The sequence below is a fragment of the Emys orbicularis genome (assembly GCF_028017835.1).
Source record: "Emys orbicularis isolate rEmyOrb1 chromosome 21 unlocalized genomic scaffold, rEmyOrb1.hap1 SUPER_21_unloc_2, whole genome shotgun sequence".
In the NCBI taxonomy this organism is placed as follows: Eukaryota; Metazoa; Chordata; order Testudines; family Emydidae; genus Emys; species Emys orbicularis.
The window spans coordinates 278,108-297,508 of NW_027045156.1; the positions used below are offsets into that span (position 1 = coordinate 278,108).

The 19,401-nt window shown below is 59.7% G+C and overlaps 2 protein-coding genes across 3 annotated transcripts; one reads left to right on the plus strand and one right to left on the minus strand.

Annotated features, from left to right (window-relative positions):
• Positions 1–4,590: 4,590 nt before the first annotated feature.
• EMD (emerin) lies at positions 4,591–9,631 on the minus strand. The gene is made up of 7 exons (XM_065423072.1): positions 9,550–9,631; positions 9,028–9,120; positions 8,858–8,938; positions 8,576–8,656; positions 8,216–8,316; positions 5,102–5,151; positions 4,591–4,852 (listed from the first exon to the last, which is right to left on the minus strand). Exons 1-7 carry the CDS (start codon positions 9,629–9,631, stop codon positions 4,597–4,599), a joined length of 744 nt encoding a protein of 247 aa, XP_065279144.1. The 3' UTR covers positions 4,591–4,596.
• Positions 9,632–11,036: 1,405 nt separating this feature from the next.
• On the plus strand, positions 11,037–12,163 carry TREX2 (three prime repair exonuclease 2). Of its 2 annotated transcripts, none has more exons than XM_065423074.1 (2): positions 11,037–11,111; positions 11,490–12,163. In XM_065423074.1, the coding sequence occupies exon 2, from the start codon at positions 11,492–11,494 to the stop codon at positions 12,161–12,163; it is 672 nt and encodes a 223-aa protein (XP_065279146.1). In that variant the 5' UTR covers positions 11,037–11,111; positions 11,490–11,491. The 2 variants fall into 2 exon arrangements, with proteins under 2 accessions (XP_065279146.1, XP_065279145.1); XM_065423073.1 differs by having other exon boundaries at positions 11,043–11,115.
• Positions 12,164–19,401: the final 7,238 nt, after the last annotated feature.

Genomic DNA, 19,401 nt, shown 5'->3' on the forward strand with positions numbered 1-19,401 from the left:
GCATACTGACCCAGCCAGAGCCTCTTCAGTTCCCCCGGGGTTGAGCCCCATGGCTTAGAGGCTGAACTGTTGGCTGGGGGAGACAGGTGCCCCCCAGTGCGACGGGCCCAGACGAGCCATGCCCTGTGCTGCAGGGGGAGGTGAAAAATCATAGAATCATAGAATATCAGGGTTGGAAGGGACCTCAGGAGGTATCTAGTCCAACCCCCTGCTCAAAGCAGGACCAATCCCAACTAAATCATCCCAGCCAGGGCTTTGTCAAGCCAGGCCTTAAAAACCTCCAAGGAAGGAGATTCCACCACCTCCCTAGGGAACCCATTCCAGTGCTTCACCACCCTCCTAGGGAAATAGTGTTTCCTGATATCCAACCTAAACCTCCCCCACTGCAACTTGAAACCATTGCTCCTTGTTCTGTCATCTGCCACCACTGAGAACAGCCAAGCTCCATCCTCTTTGGAACACCCTCTCAGGTAGTTGAAAGCAGGTATCAAATCCCCCCTCATTCTTCTCTTCTGGAGACTAAACAATCCCAGTTCCCTCAGCCTCTCCTCATAAGTCATGTGCTCCAGACCCCTAATCATTTTTGTTGCCCTCCGCTGGACTCTTTCCAGTTTTTCCACATCCTTCTTGTAGTGTGGGGCCCAAAACTGGACACAGTATTCCAGATGAGGCCTCACCAACGTCGAATAAAGGGGAACAATAACGTTCCTCGATCTGCTGGCAATGCCCCTACTTATACAGCCCAAAATGCCGTTAGCCTTCTTGGCAACAAGGGCACACTGTTGACTCATATCCAGCTTCTCGTCCACTGTGACCCCTAGGTCCTTTTCTGCAGAACTGCTGCCTAGCCACTCGGTCCCTAGTCTGTAGCAGTGCATGGGATTCTTCCGTCCTAAGTGCAGGACTCTGCACTTGTCCTTGTTGAACCTCATCAGGTTTTTTTTGGCCCAATCCTCTAATTTGTCTAGGTCCCTCTGTATCCGATCCCTACCCTCCAGTGTATCTACCACGCCTCCCAGTTTAGTGTCATCTGTAAACTTGCTGAGAGTGCAGTCCACGCCATCCTCCAGATCATTAATAAAGATATTAAACAAAACCGGCCCCAGGACCGACCCTTGGGGCACTCTGCTTGATACCGGCTGCCAACTAGACATGGAGCCATTGATCACTGCCCGATGATCTAGCCAGCTTTCTATCCACCTTACAGTCCATTCATCCAGCCCATACTTCTTTAACTTGGCGGCAAGAATACTGTGGGAGACTGTATCAAAAGCTTTGCTAAAGTCAAGGAATAACACATCACTGCTTTCCCCTCATCCACAGAGCCAGTTATCTCATCAAAGAAGGCAATTAGGTTAGTCAGGCACGACTTCCCCTTGGTGAATCCATGCTGACGGTTCCTGATCACTTTCCTCTCCTCTCAGTGTTTCAGAATTGATTCCTTGAGGACCTGCTCCATGATTTTTCCAGGGACTGAGGTGAGGCTGACTGGCCTGTAGTTCCCTGGATCCTCCTCCTTCCCTTTTTTAAAGATGGGCACTACATTAGCCTTTTTCCAGTCATCCGGGACCTCCCCCGATAGCCATGAGTTTTCAAAAATAATGACTAATGGCTCTGCAATCTCATCCGCCAACTCCTTCAGCACCCTCGGATGCAGCGCATCCGGCCCCATGGACTTGTGCACGTCCAGTTTTTCCAAATAGTCCCGAACCACTTCTTTCTCCACAGAGGGCTGGTCACCTTCTCCCCATATTGTGCTGCCCGGTGCAGTAGTCTGGGAGCTGACCTTGTTCATGAAATCTCCCAACATCCCAGCTGATTTTTTTTGGGGGGGAGGGGGAACCCTTCCCCACCCCAAATCTGGTAATCCTGAGCATGAGAACCAGACCCACCGGCCTGCCCGTGGAGAAGAGACGTCTCTGGGACAGCCCGTGTCCCAATCTCTGGTGCACTATCCGTATTATATAGATGGGGAAACGGAGGCACAGCCGCTAACACCCCCTTGGGTGAGCTGGGGGGGAATCTGGCATTTCCAGAGCAGCTCCTGTCTCAGCCGCCCCGTGTTTCAAACCCCGTCGAATGGGACTCGGCCCACGGGCCAGGAGCAGGTGAAGGCTCCCGCCAGCCCAGAGCTAAGCTCTCCGCGGAGGAATTCGCGCACGGCCAGGCAGCGGTTCTAGGCCTAGACGCAGGAAGGCCCGGCCGGCTTGGGCCAACAAGCTAAATTATGACTGCAGCAGTACTTTGTTCTGAGGTGGGAGGGAGACCAGCTGAAAATCCGTCCACCAGCCCCCGGCCCTACTCAACGCCATTACAGTCCCCCCTGCCACAGCTGGGGAGAGAACCCAGGAGTCCTGGCTCGCAGCTCCCCCAGACCCCAGGAGTCCTGGAGCCCCCCCCCGCTCTAACCACCAGAGCTGGGGAGAGAACCCAGGAGTCCTGGCTCGCAGCTCCCCCAGACCCCAGGAGTCCTGGAGCCCCCCCCGCTCTAACCACCACAGCTGGGGAGAGAACCCAGGAGTCCTGGCTCGCAGCTCCCCCAGGAGTCCTGGAGCCCCCCCCGCTCTAACCACCAGAGCTGGGGAGAGAACCCAGGAGTCCTGGCTCTGTGCAGTGTTATTTGAGGGGGGAGTTGCCGTAGCAGAGAGCTGGGGGGGGGGGGTGACTGGTTCCAGGGGGGCAGAGGAGTGGCTGGCACAGAGGGGCTATCACACGTAGGGGGGTGGCTGGCTTGGGGCACTTCCCCCCCAAATAAACAAGCCCAAATTTTACAAAACAACCAAAAAAAGCCCCAATTTTATTGAGTGGCTCCCATACGGCTGGTTTGTTTCAAAAGCAAACCCCTTGGCTAGGAAAATGCAGCGACCCCCCCCCCCCCCCCCCGACCCTGCTCCACCAGCACCTGCTCAAGCAGATTACGAAAGCAAAAGCTAACCAGCACCACTTGGTCTCGAAGGGGCAAATAGTCACAGCCCCTCCTGACACTTGGGGGGAGGGGAAGCAGACTAGTTTCCCCGCCCCCCAGAAAAGGAGTGGAACGACTCCAGGGTGGGGAGGGGGAGGGGGAGAAGAGCTCCGGGGGGGAGTGTGGAGAGGGGCATGGGGGGGGGGCAGAGATGATCCTGGATTAGGCAGGAGCTGCAGTGTGTGTTGGGACCCCCCCAGTCATGGCCCCTCCCCCACCATAGTGTTAACCCCCGGGGGAATGGGGTAGCACTACCCCCCTTAGGCTAGGCACAGGGCAGGGCGGAGCCAGGAGGCACTTAGCGTAGGCCCTACGTAAACATGCCAGGCGCCAGCAGGGACCCCGGCCTGCTGGAGGTGGGGGCAGCTGTGGAGCCCCTCCCCAATAACCATCCCTGAGCAGGGACGGGGGGAGGGAGCTGGCAGAATTGGGGGCAGGGCCATGATGGGGGGGCATGGATGCCAGGGGGAGACAGGGGTCCCTGGGGGGGAAGGGGAAGGAGGGATTGGCCGGGGGGCTGAGAGATGAGACGTGGCGTTGGGGGGCAGGGAGACAGGACGGGACCCTGGGGAAGGAGACAGGACGGCAGGCTGAGAGACGGGACGTGGGCCCCTGGGGGTGCCTGGGGGGAGGGGGACAGGACAAGGGGGCTGAGAGATGGGACGTGGGCCCCTGGGGGTGCCTGGGGGGAGGGGGACAGGACAAGGGGGCTGAGAGACGGGACGTGGGCCCCTGGGGGTGCCCAGGGGTTGGGGGACAGGACGGGGGGCTGAGAGATGGGATGTAGTGCCCTGGGGGCGTCGGGGGGCAGGGAGACGGGACATGGGCCCCTGGGGGCGTCGGGGGGCAGGGAGACGGGACGTGGGCCCCTGGGGTGCCCGGGGAGGGGGACAGGACAGGGGGGCTGAGAGACGGGACGTGGGCCCCTAGCGGGGTCAGGGGGCAGGGAGACGGGATGTGGGCCCCTGGGGGTGCCGGGGGAGGAGGGGGACAGGACAGGGGGGCTGAGAGACGGGACGTGGGCCCCTGGGGGCGTCTGGGGGCAGGGAGACGGGACGTGGGCCCCTGGGGTGCCCGGGGAGGGGGACAGGACAGGGGGGCTGAGAGACGGGACGTGGGCGCCTGGGGAGGAGGGGGACAGGACAGGGGGGCAGGGAGATGGGACGTGGGCCCCTGGGGGTGCCTGGGGAGGAGGGGGACAGGACAGGGGGGCTGAGAGACGGGACGTGGGCCCCTAGCGGGGTCAGGGGGCAGGGAGATGGGATGTGGGCCCCTGGGGTGCCCGGGGAGGGGGACAGGACAGGGGGGCTGAGAGACGGGACGTGGGCCCCTGGGGGCGTCGGGGGGCAGGGAGATGGGATGTGGGCCCCTGGGGGGCGTCGGGGGGCAGGGAGACGGGACGTGGGCCCCTGGGGTGCCCGGGGAGGGGGACAGGACAGGGGGGCTGAGAGACGGGACGTGGGCCCCTGGGGGCGTCGGGGGGCAGGGAGACGGGACGTGGGCCCCTGGGGTGCCCGGGGAGGGGGACAGGACAGGGGGGCTGAGAGACGGGACGTGGGCCCCTGGGGGCGTCGGGGGGGCAGGGAGATGGGACGTGGGCCCCTGGGGGAGGGGACAGGCCGGGCGCCCGCTCACTCCTCGCGGTGCCGCACGAACGGGTTGTCGTCGGCGCCGCCCTGCAGGGCGCAGTACACGTAGACCAGGAAGGCCGCGAGCACCCCGAAGAGCAGCAGCTGAAGCCAGAGAGGCAGGAAGCGCCGGGAGCCTCCCCCTGCGGCCCCGCCCGGCCCCCCGCGGGGCAGGGGGTGGATGGCGCGGCGCGGCTCCACCCGCATGGGGGGCGGGGCCGGGCGAGCCTGGCAGACCCGCTGGTAGGAGACGCCGTCCCTGCTCGGGGGGGGAAAAGAAAGGGGGGGGGCAGCGGTTAGTGTTCACAGCCCCCCAGCACCCACAGCTCCCCCCATCCTGGCATCGCCCCCACGGCTAGCAGCACCCCCCACAAACCACACCGTCCACACATACACCCCCCCCATTGCCCCAGCTCAATGCCAGGTAGCACCCCAAGAAGGGGGACCCCCCCAAGGGGTACCCAACCACGCCACGCCCCCCCCCCCCACGTCCGCAACCCCGTCTCACCTCTCGGTCTCCTCCGACCTGCTCGGGGTGTAGGACGCGGCCTCTCCGATCTGCAAGGAAACGCACCGTCAGCGAGGGGGGGCAGAACCCCCTCTACAGGGGCAGCCCGGTAATGCAGGCCACGCCCTCCCTCGTTTGCATACTCCGGCTCTGCCTAGGGGGTAATTTGTATATCCCCTCTACAGGGACGGTGCTGCAATACAAGCCTTAAACTGGGGTTTCCCCCCCACATCCTGCACACCCAAACTGCCGCCTATTGTTGTGGGGACAGCAGATACTTGGCGAAGACATGAGATACTAAAGGCAAGCGGTCTGGGGGGTACAAATGGGGGAAGGGGGCAGCTCACCCTAACTTAAACAACAGTGTGGCCAGGATTCCTAGGTACATAGGTGCCTTATGGACCCTCCCTGCAGCTGCACTTTGATACTAGAGTAGAGATACTTGAAGCTAAATTAAGGCCACTTCATTTAACTCCCTTCGAAAGGGGAATAAAAAGGTGTTTTCCCGTCCCTTTACTGCAGCCGCCTCTCCAAGAGATGGCGGCGGCGAAGAATTCTCCTGGAGACTGAGCGGCGTCCGCACCGGAAGTGGGGTCAACCTCACTGCGGGTGTAACATTTCGCACAGCCCCCCACGACGTAACGAGAGTGTTGACGGGCCTGGACCTCACGTTTGAGACCTTGCTCAGAAATAACAAGGGAGGAACTAGAACGGTGGGATTCAATTTTCATTTGTCACCGAGTCGACGGCAAATCCAACGGGAAGGAGTCGATTTTTAGCGGTCGATCCCGGTAAGCCTCAATTTCCCCAGACACACAGAACCAAAAAGAAAATGGGATAATAATAGAAATGGACAGCTGGGAGCGCTCGTTAGAGTGTATTTACGGGGACTTGCTTTCTAGACTTGGATACGGGATGTTGCTGTTTTAACGGGTATGAAGTTTACATTTTTCAATCTCGCTGTCTAGGGTCATCAAATAATTATCGTCTCCCCTCCCCGATCCCTGCCCTTTCCCCCTGTAACTGCCCGCAACTGTGCAAATTTAAATAGACTAAAATAAAAATGCTTAAAGCCCCCAATTTAGCTGAGCTGTGACAATGTAGCAGGCGAGTATCTCTAGGTGTGGGGTTGATCCTAGAGTATCCCGCAGAGAGAATTCAGGCTAAATCTCAGGGGCCACGGTCGTTACACTGGGAAAAGGTAAATGGATTAAAAAAAAAAATGCTTCAAACCCAGAATTTTGCTCACCTGAGAACATTTCAACCCATAAAATAAAAAATTGGAAAAAAAGGCTCAAAACCAACCGTTATCTGACGCAATTTTTAAAATCAATGAAAGCTGATTTGTGCCGCGCCTACCTATGGGGGCTGAATTTGGCGGCTAACCTGAGCGGCCGCGGCAAGTGAAAAGGGAACCTCCCGCGTATTGCCGCTTGCGGAGATTTAACTTACGACTTTGCAGGGGGCAGGGGGATAAATTAGCGGTGCCCACACGCCCCTGGGGGGCGAACGGCGAAACACTGGCTGTGGCTTCACAAGCCCAGCCAGCCCCCCCAGTCCGAGCGACTCTCAAAACTATTGCTGCCCTGGGCTCGGTGTCAGGTTCGGGCCCCTCGACGGTCCACACGCACATGGAGAGGGTTAGAAAACCCTCAGCCCCGGCTACACAGCCCAGCCTCGGCCGGGAGCCCCAGGGCCGGCAATTGTAAACCCAGGTTCCCAATGCAGCGTGATCGCCCGCCCGGGCTTTGCAATGGGGACGCCCAACCGGGCCGACCGCGTCTCCGGGGGAGAGCCCCAGGACTGGTCCCACCGCAGAATCTCCGCCGCACGCTGCCATGGGCTGAAAAACGTCACCCAGCTCGACAGTCAATCGCTTCCGAACCCCGTCCGCAAACAACGGGCGCCGGGCAAGAAATCGACTGTAAATTACCCAGAAAATGGACGGGCTCCAAACAATTATTTTTTTGGTTAGAAAAGAGCCTTTTGGGGGGGAAATCTCGACTTGTTTAGATGACGACATTATCTCACGAGGCGGAACGGCGGGTCATTTCTGTCTCGATCTCACACAGCCTGTTCAAATAACGTAACCACCGTGAGAGAACAGAAAACGAACCCAAACTGGCAGGGGAACCAAATTCCCAAGCCAAATTTTAGCCCCGAAATAATGAAATTCAGTTTCAAAACAAAGTTTCCTGAAACTCACTTTTGTGGGGTTATATTTCACACACACACACACACACACACACACACACACCATCCTCAATACGTCTTATCACATCACGTACACTAAGAAAGTTCACGCTATCACCAGAACAGTATCTCGGCGATACGTTTCTAGCCGGTCCCTGCCCTGAACCGGCCTCCGGCTCCCGATCACCCTGTTCAAATACGCGCCGCCTCCTTTTGCGAAGCTGAAGTGGGTTTTGCTCTTAGAACAGGAGAACTTTGTCCCGAGTAGAAATGTTCTGCCCAGGACACGCTCGGGGGTACGTGGGAGGCCAGGGGACAGAACAAGCCAAAGAACCGGACTGGGCTTTAGGGCCGGGGAGAGGCTGGTAAATTGTCAAATCATCCATTACGAGGGTCGTTTTGGGAGCTGACCGCGTTGGGGGATGTAACGCCGCCGCACAAGATGGTGTCCCGGAGACGGGCAGTGTTTCTGTCTGTATTAAACTCTCCGGGGCTGCTTCTTTATCTTTCCTACAGGGGCAAACTACCGACGAGAGAATTTATCGACCCGGCCGAAAATCAGCTCCCGGGAAGTTGCATCGGTTTTTAGACAATTTCGCCAAAATTCAGTTCCGGCTCCACTGGGCCCAACATCGCCCGGCAGCAAACGGTTTAAGGTTTGAGTTTTTCAGGCCGGGCCAGCGGCCGAATCCAGGATTGCCCCCCACGGTGCTGGGACGGGGGCAGAGTTGGCGGTTGGAGGTGGTAGGACCAAGCAGGGGGGAGTGAGGGGACTGGAAAGTTGGTAGCGCCAAAGGGGCGGGGGGAGAGAGAGACACCCGTGCCTTCTATCTTTCCCAGGCCAGGCTGCCCGCACCCCTGAGACGTTATTTGGGAGGTTACATCCCACCCCCACACACACACACCCAGGGGTTGACTTACCGGCTGGCGGGCGGTGGCTTCCCCCAGGGAACCTGGGGCTGCCCCATAGAGCCAGGAGGAGGAGGAGGAGGAAGATTCTTCGTAGGACTCGGTGTCCATGTCTGGGGGCAGAGAGGAGTGGGGTGAGATGGGGGGCTGGGCACGGCTCTCCCCTTCCCCACTGGAGCTCCACCCCTGGAACTCCCTGCTGCAGGAATGTGAACATGGCGCGGGGGATGGGGTGTCAAGCCCAGGCCAAGGGAATCGTACCAGACTCCCCTTCCCGCCTTCGTATTCCCCCCACATCCTCGCTGCTCTGTATCCCCCCCTTGCCACCCCCACCAGAGGAAATGCTGCCCCCCCTACCCGCCCCCCACTCACCATCGCCCAGGTAGCCGGTGCGACCCTCACGACGAGGGAAATCATACAGCTCCCGCGTGTACGTCGTGGTGGGGCTGGAGTCTGGGGGGCAGAGAGAGACGGGGGGGGTCAGTGGGAGGCACCTCCAAGCCCCACCCCCACAGCAGATAGGAACATTCAGACACCTCGGCCACGGTACCCCAAGTCTCGGAAAACTCTACCGGTGCCCCTCACTCCCGACCCACAGCCCCCTGCTCAGCCCCCACAGGTGCCCCTCACTCCCGACCCACAGCCCCCTCTCACCATCTGCCCCATAGCGGCGCCGCTCCTCATGCCGGGGGTAGCTGTAAGATTCCCGGATGTAGGTCTCGGTGGTGCCAGGATCTGGGGGGCGGGAGGGAAGAGACACACAGGATTGGGGGGGGGGTCAGTGGCTGCTGCTGCTGCCCCCCCCCTCCTGGCCCCCCACTCACCTGAGTAGCCCCCAGCCCCCCCCGGGGGCGATAGCTTGGTGCGCTGGCTCTCGTATTCGCAGATCTTCCTCTCGTATAGCTTCCGGGTGGATCCTGGGGGGCCGGGAAGGGGAGACAAGGGGGGGGGGGTCAGGTGGGCCCCCATGGGGCCCTGCCCCTCCCTCACAGATTGCCTCCCCTTGCAGCACCCCAACTCCCCCCGCCCAGCCCCCCTCCCCAGAGACTCCTCCCCCCGCAGCACCCCAACTTCCCCCCATCCCGATACCCCTCCCCTACAGTGCCCCAAGTCCCCCCTCCCCCCGAAGCACCCCAACTTCCCCCCACTGCCCAGAGACCCCTCCCCCTACAGCACCCCAAGTCCCCCCCGCCCAGCCCCCCTCCCCAGAGACCCCTCCCCCCGCAGCACCCCAAGTCCCCCCTCCCGATACCCCTCCCCTACAGCGCCCCAAGTCCCCCCTCCCCCCGCAGCACCCCAACTCCCCCCCACTGCCCAGAGGCCCCTCCCCCGCAGCGCCCCCGTACCCACGACGGGCCCGTGCGGGATGCCGTAGCGCTGCAGCATGGCGATGAGCTCGGTGTCCGTCAGCCCCCGGTACCGCTCCATGGCCCGGCCGGGGGGGGGGGGGCAGAGCCCGGGGGGGCGCGGGGGGGTCCGGGGGGGGGGTCGGTGCCCGCGGTTCCGGCGCGCGGAGCAGGCCCAGGACAGGAGGCGCCAGCAGCGACGGGAAGTGACACGGGGGGGAGGGGCCGGGCCTGGGCAACGCCCCGCCCATCACACCCCGCCCCTGTCAACGCCCCTTCCAGCCTGCCACGCCCCTGGCAACGCCTCTTCCCGCGCGCCCCGCCCATAGCAACGCCCCTTCCAGCGTGCCCCGCCCATAGCAACGGCCCCCCGAGCCTAGCAACGCCCCTTCCAGCGCGCCCCGCCCCTACCAACGCCCCGCCCATCTCGCACGTCCCCTAGCAACGGGCCCCCCCGAGCCTAGCAACGCCCCTTCCAGCGCGCCCCGTCCCTACCAATGCCCCGCCCATCTCTCTCCTGTCCCTCTCGCAACGCTCCCCCCCCCACCCCCGCCCGGGAAACTCCCCCCCCCCCCCGAGATCCCAGCGTGGTGGGGCGCCCGGAAGCCTCGTGCAACCTTCTGCCCCCCCCCCGGTCTGCCTCAGTTTCCCCACGTGGCTAGTAGCTGCCGTGGGGGGCCCGGGGCTGTTCGTGGCTCCGTGAATTCCTGCTGCCCCAGAGCTGGGGGGGCTGGGACCCAGCCAGGACGCCTGGGTCCCATCTGTGCTCCGGGAGGGGAGTGGGTGGGGTCTCATGGTGGCGGGAAGGGAGCGGGGGGAGCCAGGACGCCTGGGTTCCCTGGGCGCTGGCAGGGCGGGGGCTGGGAGCCCGGACGCCTGGGTTCCCTGGGCGCTGGGAGGACGGGGGCTGGGAGCCAGGACGCCTGGGTTCCTTGGGCGCTGGCAGGGCGGGGGCTGGGAGCCCGGACGCCTGGGTTCCCTGGGCGCTGGCAGGGCGGGGGCTGGGAGCCAGGACGCCTGGGTTCCCTGGGCGCTGGCAGGGCGGGGGCTGGGAGCCAGGACGCCTGGGTTCCCTGGGCGCTGGCAGGGCGGGGGCTGGGAGCCAGGACGCCTGGGTTCCCTGGGCGCTGGCAGGGCGGGGACTGGGAGCCAGGACGCCTGGGTTCCCTGGGCGCTGGCAGGGCGGGGGCTGGGAGCCAGGACGCCTGGGTTCCCTGGGCGCTGGGAGGACGGGGGCTGGGAGCCAGGACGCCTGGGTTCCCTGGGCGCTGGCAGGGCGTTCCCCCCACGCCCCCAAGGGGAAGCAGACTCCGAAAAGAGCCCCGGTGACTCATCGCTTTGCCTGGGGCGGTTTCGGTTTCCCCGGGAACTAGGAACCGGCCCCCGCCCCCGCAGATGGCAAGTGACCGACCCTCAGCCCTCCCTGGCGCCGCCCCAGAGAGCTCACACAGCGCCGGGGAGCAGATAAGGAGACACCAACCAGCCGAGAGACGAGCTATCTGCACACAACAGAGGGGAAACTGAGGCACACAGACAGGGAGAGGCTTAACTGCAGTCACTTGGTGGGTGAGTGGTGAAGAACCCAGGAGTCCTGGCTCCCAGCCCCCTCCCCTGCCCCCCGCTCTAACCACTAGCCCCCACTCCTCTCCCAGAGCCAGGCAGAGAACCCAGGAGTCCTGGCTCCCAGCCCCCACTGCTCTAACCACTAGCCCCCACTCCCCTCCCAGAGCCGGGGAGAGAACCCAGGAGTCCTGGCTCCCAGCCCCCCCCCCGCTCTAACCACTAGACCCCCCCTTTCCTCCCAGAGCCAGGCAGAGAACCTAGGAGTCCTGGCTCCCTGCTCTACCCCTTCCATGGGCTCCCTGTATAAACAGCCCCCGCGCCCCACCCCAGAGGCAGCCGCATCGCCGGCTTCCGCTCACACGCCTCTTCCTCCCCAGCCATGCTGGCCCCCCAAGATTTCCAAACCTTCGTCTTCTTCGACCTGGAGACCACCGGCCTGCCCCCGGACCGCCCCCGCATCACGGAGCTGTCTCTCTTCGCCCTGCACCGCCGCTCCCTCCTGCAGCGCCCCCCGCAGGACGCCCCCGCCCCCCGGCTGCCCCGCGTCCTGGACCAGCTCACCCTGTGCATCGACCCCCAACAGCCCTTCACCCCGGAAGCCGCCCGCATCACGGGGCTGAGCCAGCAGGACCTGGAGGAGAACGGGAAGCGGGGCCTGGACCGGGCCGTGGCTCAGGCCCTGGGCGGGTTCCTAGCCCGCCAAGCCCCCCCGCTCTGCCTGGTGGCCCACAACGGTTGGAGCTACGACTTCCCCCTGCTGCGGACGGAGCTGGCGCGCGTCGGGGCCGAGCTGCCCCCCGCCACCGGCTGCCTGGACACACTGCAGGCCATGAAGGAGCTGGGCCTGGGGGGTCAGGGGGGGTACAGCCTGGGGGCGCTCTTCCGGGGGCTCTTCGGGAGGGACCCCGACGGGGCCCACTCGGCCGAGGGAGACGTCCGCACCCTTATTGCCATCTTCCTCGCCAGGGCGCCACAGCTCATGGGCTGGGCGGCGGGGAAGGCCCGGGCCTGGGGGGACGTGACCCCCATGTACCTCCCCACGACGCAGTGAGCGTCTTGGGCTGGGAGGGGAGTGGGGTCGGAGCCAGGACTCCTGGGTTCTCTCCCCGGCTCTGGGAGGGGAGGGGGTCTGGTGGTTAGAGCAGTGGGGGCTGGGAACCAGGACGCCTGGGTTCTCTCTCTGGCTCTGGGAGGGGAGTGGGGTCTGGCGGGTTAGAGTGGGGATGTGGGGCTGGGAGCCCAGACTCCTGGGTTCCCTGTGGACGCCTCTCTCCGTTCGTCAGATCGTCCAGGGATCTGGGGTTGGGTAATGAAATTATTTTATTGAGCAACTGATTTGAATGGCGGGGGGGGGGAGCTCCCCCCCGTGTTTTTCCTGTTAATAAACGCACGCCAGGCTCGGAGCCGCATAATTTGCTGAGTTGAGCCTTTGCGTCAGGTTTGGGGCCCTGGGGGAAATCGGGGTGCAGGTGTCCAGCATGTGACCGTCACCCCAAAAGACTGCAGTTCCCAGGTCCACCAGCAGAGGGCAAAGGGTCCCTGTATTAACAGCCCCTGCACCCCACCCCAGAGGCAGCTGCATCTCGGCGCTGGGTGAAGGGTCCCTGTATAAACAGCCCCCACCCCAGAAGCAGCCGCACCCCAGCCCTGGAAATCAGACTGGAGAAGCATTGAAAGGTTTTCCCTCTTTCTCTTTTTATTTGTTTTTTGTTACTTTTGTTCTCTATATTTTTGGGGGCACGCTGGCGGAATGATGGGGGGGCTTCGCTGGTTTATTAGTGTGTCCTTGTCTTTACTTTGTCGACGTCAGTTTTCTTTTGGCGGAGATGGGAGGAAAAATAAATTTCACGACACAGAGCGAGGGGGCCTGAACGAACGAACCAAAACTCACGAGCACGGCACGACTTGGAGCGCAGACATGGCGTATAGAGAGATCTAGGCAGTGCTTCCGGGGGGCAGGGGGGCCCGGGGACGAGGGGGGGCTGGATGGGGGGGCTAAGAGGGGAAGGGATGGAGACAGTGGGTGGGGAGAAATAGAAGGGATGTGTGGGGATGGATGGGCTAGATAGATAGATAGATGGGGGGTGGATGAGGATAGATAAAGGGGGGTGTACGGGGATGGATAGATAGATACGGGGTGTCTGGGGATAGAGAGATGGGGGTGTATGGGGATAGATGGGGGTGGATGAGGATAGATAAAGGGGGTGTATGGGGATGGATGGATAGATAGATAGAGGGGGTGGATGCAGATAGATACAGGGTGGATGGGGATAGATGGGCAGGTGGGCAGGGAAGAGATCGATGGATTGATGGCTATATAGATAGACTGTCCCCGGACACCTGGGTTCTACACCACCTTCCCCACACCCCCTCCAGTGGAAATCGGGCTACCATGGGAAGGCCCCAGTCTGCCCCACCACGACTGGTCACTGCGGAAGGGGCATGGATTGGGGGTGACGGGTGCTGATTGGGGGTGGTGCCCCTCCCCCACTTCCTAGAGTCTCCCCTCAGCGTGACATCCCCCCAGCGGGGAATGGGGTGGGTATGGAGGCCCTAAATTACCCCCCAGCACTCCCCACATGCCCCTCCTCCATCCCCTGACCTGTGTACCCCACTCAGTTCCAGTCCCCCAAACATGCTGGACCCCCCAAATCTCCCCCAAGCTGCTGATCCCCCTGAACCCTGAAATCTCCCCCACAGCCATCAAAAGAGATCTGACCCCTCCCTAAAGTGGGGTGCAGGGCACAGCTATCTATAGCCAGGAATGGGGGGGTGCTGGGGAGTGGCAGGTGAGGGGGGCACGGAGTTAGCTGTGCTCAGGGGATGGGGGGGGTGAGTGGGTTCAGGGAGGGGGGCGCACAACTGGCTAGAGGGGGGTGAAAGGGCAGGAGGTGGGGTGCTGGGGGCAGGGAGGTGGGGGCGCACAACTGTCTGGAGTTGGGGTGCTGCGGGGAGGTGGGCAGGGAAGTGGGGGGGCTGCACGGCTATCTAGAGTGGTATTTTCTCATATATATATATATATATATAATATATATAAACAGCACAAACATCTACATTCATCCTGGGGTCCCCCTGCCAGCCCCCCCACATGAGGGGACATGGGGGGGGGGTGGGATGGGACAGGCGTCTTCTCCTCACGACGCCCCCTGCTGGGGGAGAGACCTGGGCGGGGTGGAGAGAGAGAGAAAGATGGGGAGGGGTCATTAATAAGAGCACACACAGCGAGCGCCACATCATGGATCGCCCCCCCCCCCCTTCACTCACTGGGGCTCTATCCCGGCTCTGGGAGGGGAGCGGGGTGTAGTGGTCAGAGCAGGGGGGTCTGGGAGCCCGGACTCCTGGGTTCTCTCCCCAGCTCTGGGGCGGTGGGGGTGCGGTGGGGGTGCAGTGGGTCAGACCCAGTTCCCGCTATGAAATACAGGATGCTAAAGCAATTATAAGGCAACCCCCCATCCGGCGTGCCATTTCCCTTCCTCGGGGGGGTCCATCTGGGTCCAGACTGAGTCTGCTAACCCCTCCCGCACTCTGCAGCGGGCACCCCCAATTATAACAACCCAGCAGAGGGCACGAGATCCCTGACTAAACAGCTCTCCCCAGAAGCGGCCGCATCTTAGGGCCGGGCACCCTGTATAAACAGCCCCTGCGCCCCACCGCAGAGATGGCTGCATCTCAGCCTCTCCTGCCATTTTTCTGTCCTTCCGCTCTCCAGGTGGCCCCACTCCGCTCAGTGATCTCTGCCCACACACCGCTGTTCTCATGGGGGAGGGCACGGCCTGATGCCTGGGGAAGGGGCTTGGATCAGGACTGAGGATCTGTGGGGTTTCTGGCGCCTGGCCCCAAGAATCAGGCCAACACGGGGTCAAGATACAAAACCGCCATGGTCCCACCCCAGCGCAGTGGGTCTCCTAGATATCAGCTCACACCACGGCCCCTGAGGGCCCGAGCCGGTGAATTCACGGATTGCCGCAGGCCACGAGCCGCTGCTCTGCCTCCGCCTGGCCGTTGAGACATTAACGGAATAGCTGGCGGCTCTTACGAGACTCTTAACGTGACCCAATACAGCAGGGACAAGAGCGAAGTGAAGCAAACACGGTGAGCGGGGTGGAAGGGGAACATATTGTAACCGTGGGGCTTAACCGCCGGGGAGAGGCTGTTGCGTTCAGACTGATTTCTTAAGGCTGAAGTGAAGAAAGATGGCTCCACCTTGCCATCAAACAAGCTTATGCTGTCGCCACAGCTAGGCCAGGAGAGGCGGCGAATAAAAGGAAGTGAAACCATTACAGGGACGCCCGATCGGAACGGAGCAATCGGCAGCGTCACTGACCCATCAGGGCCCAGATCGGTTCAGCGGGAGGTCCCGAGCTCCTGCCGAGGCCAGGAGAAAAGCCGACTGGCAGGACGTATAGGAAACAGGGTGTCACAGTTAGCCGTGGAGGATGAGGGAGAAGGGTCGGAAGGCCCCGAAGGCGACGGGCGGCTGGCACACAAAGAACAATGTGGCCTGACCCAGCGCCTCCGGCGAGGCGGGTCGCACAAAGGGGCTGGAAGACGCTGGCTGCGGCTGCGAGGATGCCTCGGCCCCCGGTTGCATGGCCTCTCGCTTCAGCTGGGCGTCTCTAATCTTCACGGGGCCTGGCCCAGACCAGCACCTCCAAGAAGAGGAACCGGCTTGGGGCACCCAGCCGGGCCCCTTCCTGAAAGCCTGGAAATGACCAGACCGTGTCCCTGACTCCCGCTGCGAACGGTAACCGAGCGGGCGGGTCCTCGTAGGGCCTAAGACGCGTCGTGTCTCGTCCGCCCGCAGAAGCCGGGCCAATCAAAGACGTTCCCCGCCCCGTCTTGTCTGTCTAGTATCCTGGGGCCGACACGGGCACCTGTGGCCCCTCCCACTTTCAGGGCGCTCCCTGGTATCAAAAGGGTAGAGAAACACTGCTCTGACCCCCAATATATTAAAGTAGCTTTTGTCCGCGCGGCCCACAGAGATCAAGGTGCATTTTGCCGAGGGTTGTGCAGATAATGGGCAAGGGATAGAAATGTGGCTAGACACCAGGTAGAAATCTCCGACGACCGTGGACAGCAGAGGCAGACAGCCTCGGGATAAAATCTTAGGGTACGAAGGACACGAATTTGGGGGAGGTTTGCACCCATAGGAACAGCCTAAGGTTCACAGAAGAGGCAGAAGAGGCCACGCTGCTGGTTGTCCGCCCGGATCGACGGAGCTCTGTCTGTCTGTATTTGTGCCCATTTGATCTTCGACCAGCGTTTCTGGAGCGGAGAGTTTGCTGCTCAAAACTGCAGGTGACCCTGGGCTGGGAGAGGCGGCCAGCCCACTGGGGAACTGAAAATGACCAGGACAAATTGGAGAACGGGGCTGAATGCGACAAGAGGCCATTCACAGCGAGCCGAGCGTCGGAAGGAAAAGTCCCACGCCGGGGGCATCGCCGGCTAACGGGTGGGACGGCTGAAGAGGATCTGGAGCTCAGAGCAGCTCACAGATTGAAGGAGAGCCCGCCACAGGACGGCCGCAAAAATGCCTAAGGTCGTTCTGGGTGTGTTAGCAGGAGCGTCGTACGTCAAACACGGGCGGGGGGGTCGTTGTCCTGATGGTCTCGGCCCCGCAGATGAGCGTCTGTCATCGGTGTTCAATCCAAGGCCTTTCGACCACGGGGTGAAAGGTCGGTCGCAACACACAGGTTGGACACCCCCCTCTTTTTCAGTAGCGAGATGCCTTGGGAAGCAACTTAACACAACGACAGATCTGTGCTATGGAGCGGAAAACGCTAACGCAGGCAAAACACCGGAGCGCTACGAAATCTCAATCACGTCCGGGACATTCGCCTCCTCTGCAAATAGAATCTTTGTTCTAGACAGTGGCTTGGCTCCTGGGTGCTGTTTGACCTGAAGCTGGGTAGCTAATTAATCAGGATGTGTAGGTGTCAGTACACGCGCTTTAAAGATTGTCCCGGCGTCCCTGGGCGGGTCCTTGTTCTGAAGCGGGTGCTGCTCGAGATTGCGGGAAAGTTGCTCCCAAACGGAACAAGTTCCTCTTGACTGGGAAACATCCTGCCAGGCTTAACGGTTTCTTATGGCCTCGCAAGCTCTAGGTGAGGATAAGTCACCACTGGAAGAATTTCCCAAGGCTCGTGGTGGATTCTCCATCCTGGGCAATTTTAAAATCAAGATCTAAAAGATCTTCTCTAGGAATTATTTGGAGGAAGTCCTGTGTGATACAGGAGGTCAAACTAAATAATCCCGATGGTCCCTTCTGAGAATCTGTAGCAGACCCAAAGAAGCACCAGTTTATGATGTAATCCATTGGAACTCCTCGCCTCATGATTTTTTTGCGTGAGGTTTTAGGAGAAGTCAGTATAGAGCCAGAGAAGGAGGAGAAAGGCCACAGGTGCGACACAGGAGGACAGAGTCGATGACTCTATTAATATAACTCATGGGGAAGTAGGTTAAAAGGTTGACTACAGATCCAATGGGAACACGACCTTGATGTCTTCTGTTTAGATCTGGATTCTTTTTCCTCGATTGTGTTAGCAACACCAGATTTGATAAGCAACTGGCACAAGCGAGGGACTATTCTGCGGGTCTCTTAGTCACAAAAATCTAAACAAAGTCACCTTCCCAAGCTGGCGACGGAGGATAAGTGTTATTTGATTCTGGAAACGTGGAGGGGTAGATCGACCAACTGTCTGGTTTATGTTATGCCAAATCATAGCGTGACACCATTTTTGCATCCTTCTATCTTGAACGCTTCGTGGCTGTTGTTATGCATAGCTAATAAAGCTCCATAAAGTTAAATTCAACGCTCGAATCCTTTTTTTTAGCGAAGCAATCGAAATGGAAAGTCCTTGAGAAAGGCGAGACACGGAATTCGTTAATATGGGATTTGGCAGCATTTGATTTTTTTAAATATAATTTTGATGGACAATATTGATGGTTATTTTTAAGCATTTTTTTTATTTTTACCTGTTTAAATTTTCACCACTGTGCAAAATGATGGGTTTTAAGCAATTTTTCAAACCAGTGTAAACCTTCACAGCTAAAATGATGGGTTTTAAGCATTGGTATTTTTTACTTGTATTGATTGAAATTTTAGCAGCCGTGCCCAAGAATGGGTGTCAAGCAATTTTTCGATTTTCATGGATTTAAATTTTCACGGCTCTGCACAATTACAGGTTTTAAGCACTTTTCTTATTTTTACCAATTTAAATTTTCACCATCAGACTGATGGGTTTTAATCTTTTCACTGATGTAAATTTTCACAGTGGTGCACAATTATGGGCTTTAAGCACATTTTTTATTTTTCCTAATTTAAATTTTCACTGTTAAAATTGCGGGTTAAGCATATTTTTCAATTTTCATCCATTTAAATGTTCATAGCTGTGCAAAACTACGGGCTTTAAGAACTTTTTTTTTAAACTGATTTCAATTTTCACAGTTGAAATTATGGGTTTGAAGCACTTTTTCCCATTTATCTTGCTTTGCCCATGTATACATTTTGATTCTTGATGGACATATTTTGTTTGTTTGTTCGGCGCCGGTGACATTTACGGGTGCAAATCGGACCCTTCCCAGTTTGCTTATAGATTCAGGGATTTCAAGGCCAGAATCGTCCAGTGTGAATATCGACCCCGAACTCCTGAATCACCCAAGCCGCAGAACGGCCGCCAAATAATTCCTAGAATTGATCTTTTAGCACTAGGGTGACCAGACAGCGAGTGTGAAAACTCGGGACAGGGGATGGGGGGTAATAGGCACCTATATAAGAAAAAGACCCAAAAATCGGGACTGTCCCTATAACATCGGGACATTTGGTCACCCTAGTTAGAACGTCCCAGCTTGACTGAAAAATCGCCTGTGATGGACAATCCACCGTGACCCTTGGTCACATTGTTCCAATGGTGAATTACGCCCGCCGTTAAAAACGGACACCTGATTTCCAGTCTGAATTTGTCCAGCTTCATCTTCCAGCCACTGGATTGCGTTCGACCTTTGAGGGCCAGACGAGCCCGTTATTAGATATTTGTTCCCCCGGGAGACAGGATCAGTTCACCCCTTCACCTTCCCTTTGTTCAGCCGAACAGCGGGAGATCCTGGCGTCTCTCGCTCTCAGGGACTGAATCATTCTCGCGGTTCTTCTCTGAGCCTTTCCCCGATTGATCCACATCCTCCTTGAACTGCGAGCACCAGACCCGGACCCGGGATCCCAGCCGTGGTCGCACCAGGGCCAGATCCGGAGGCCAAATCACCTCTCTGCTCCCACTCGAGAGTCGCCTGTTT

Coding starts and splice junctions, on each gene's coding strand:
- EMD (XM_065423072.1), bottom strand. CDS start 9,631: ATGGAGCGGTACCGGGGGCTGACGGACACCGAGCTCATCGCCATGCTG. Junction 9,121..9,549: donor CCCGCACGGGCCCGTCGTGG/GTACGGGGGCGC, acceptor CCGGCCCCCCAG/GATCCACCCGGAAGCTATAC. Junction 8,939..9,027: donor GGGGGCTGGGGGCTACTCAG/GTGAGTGGGGGG, acceptor CCCGCCCCCCAG/ATCCTGGCACCACCGAGACC.
- TREX2 (XM_065423074.1), top strand. CDS start 11,492: ATGCTGGCCCCCCAAGATTTCCAAACCTTCGTCTTCTTCGACCTGGAG.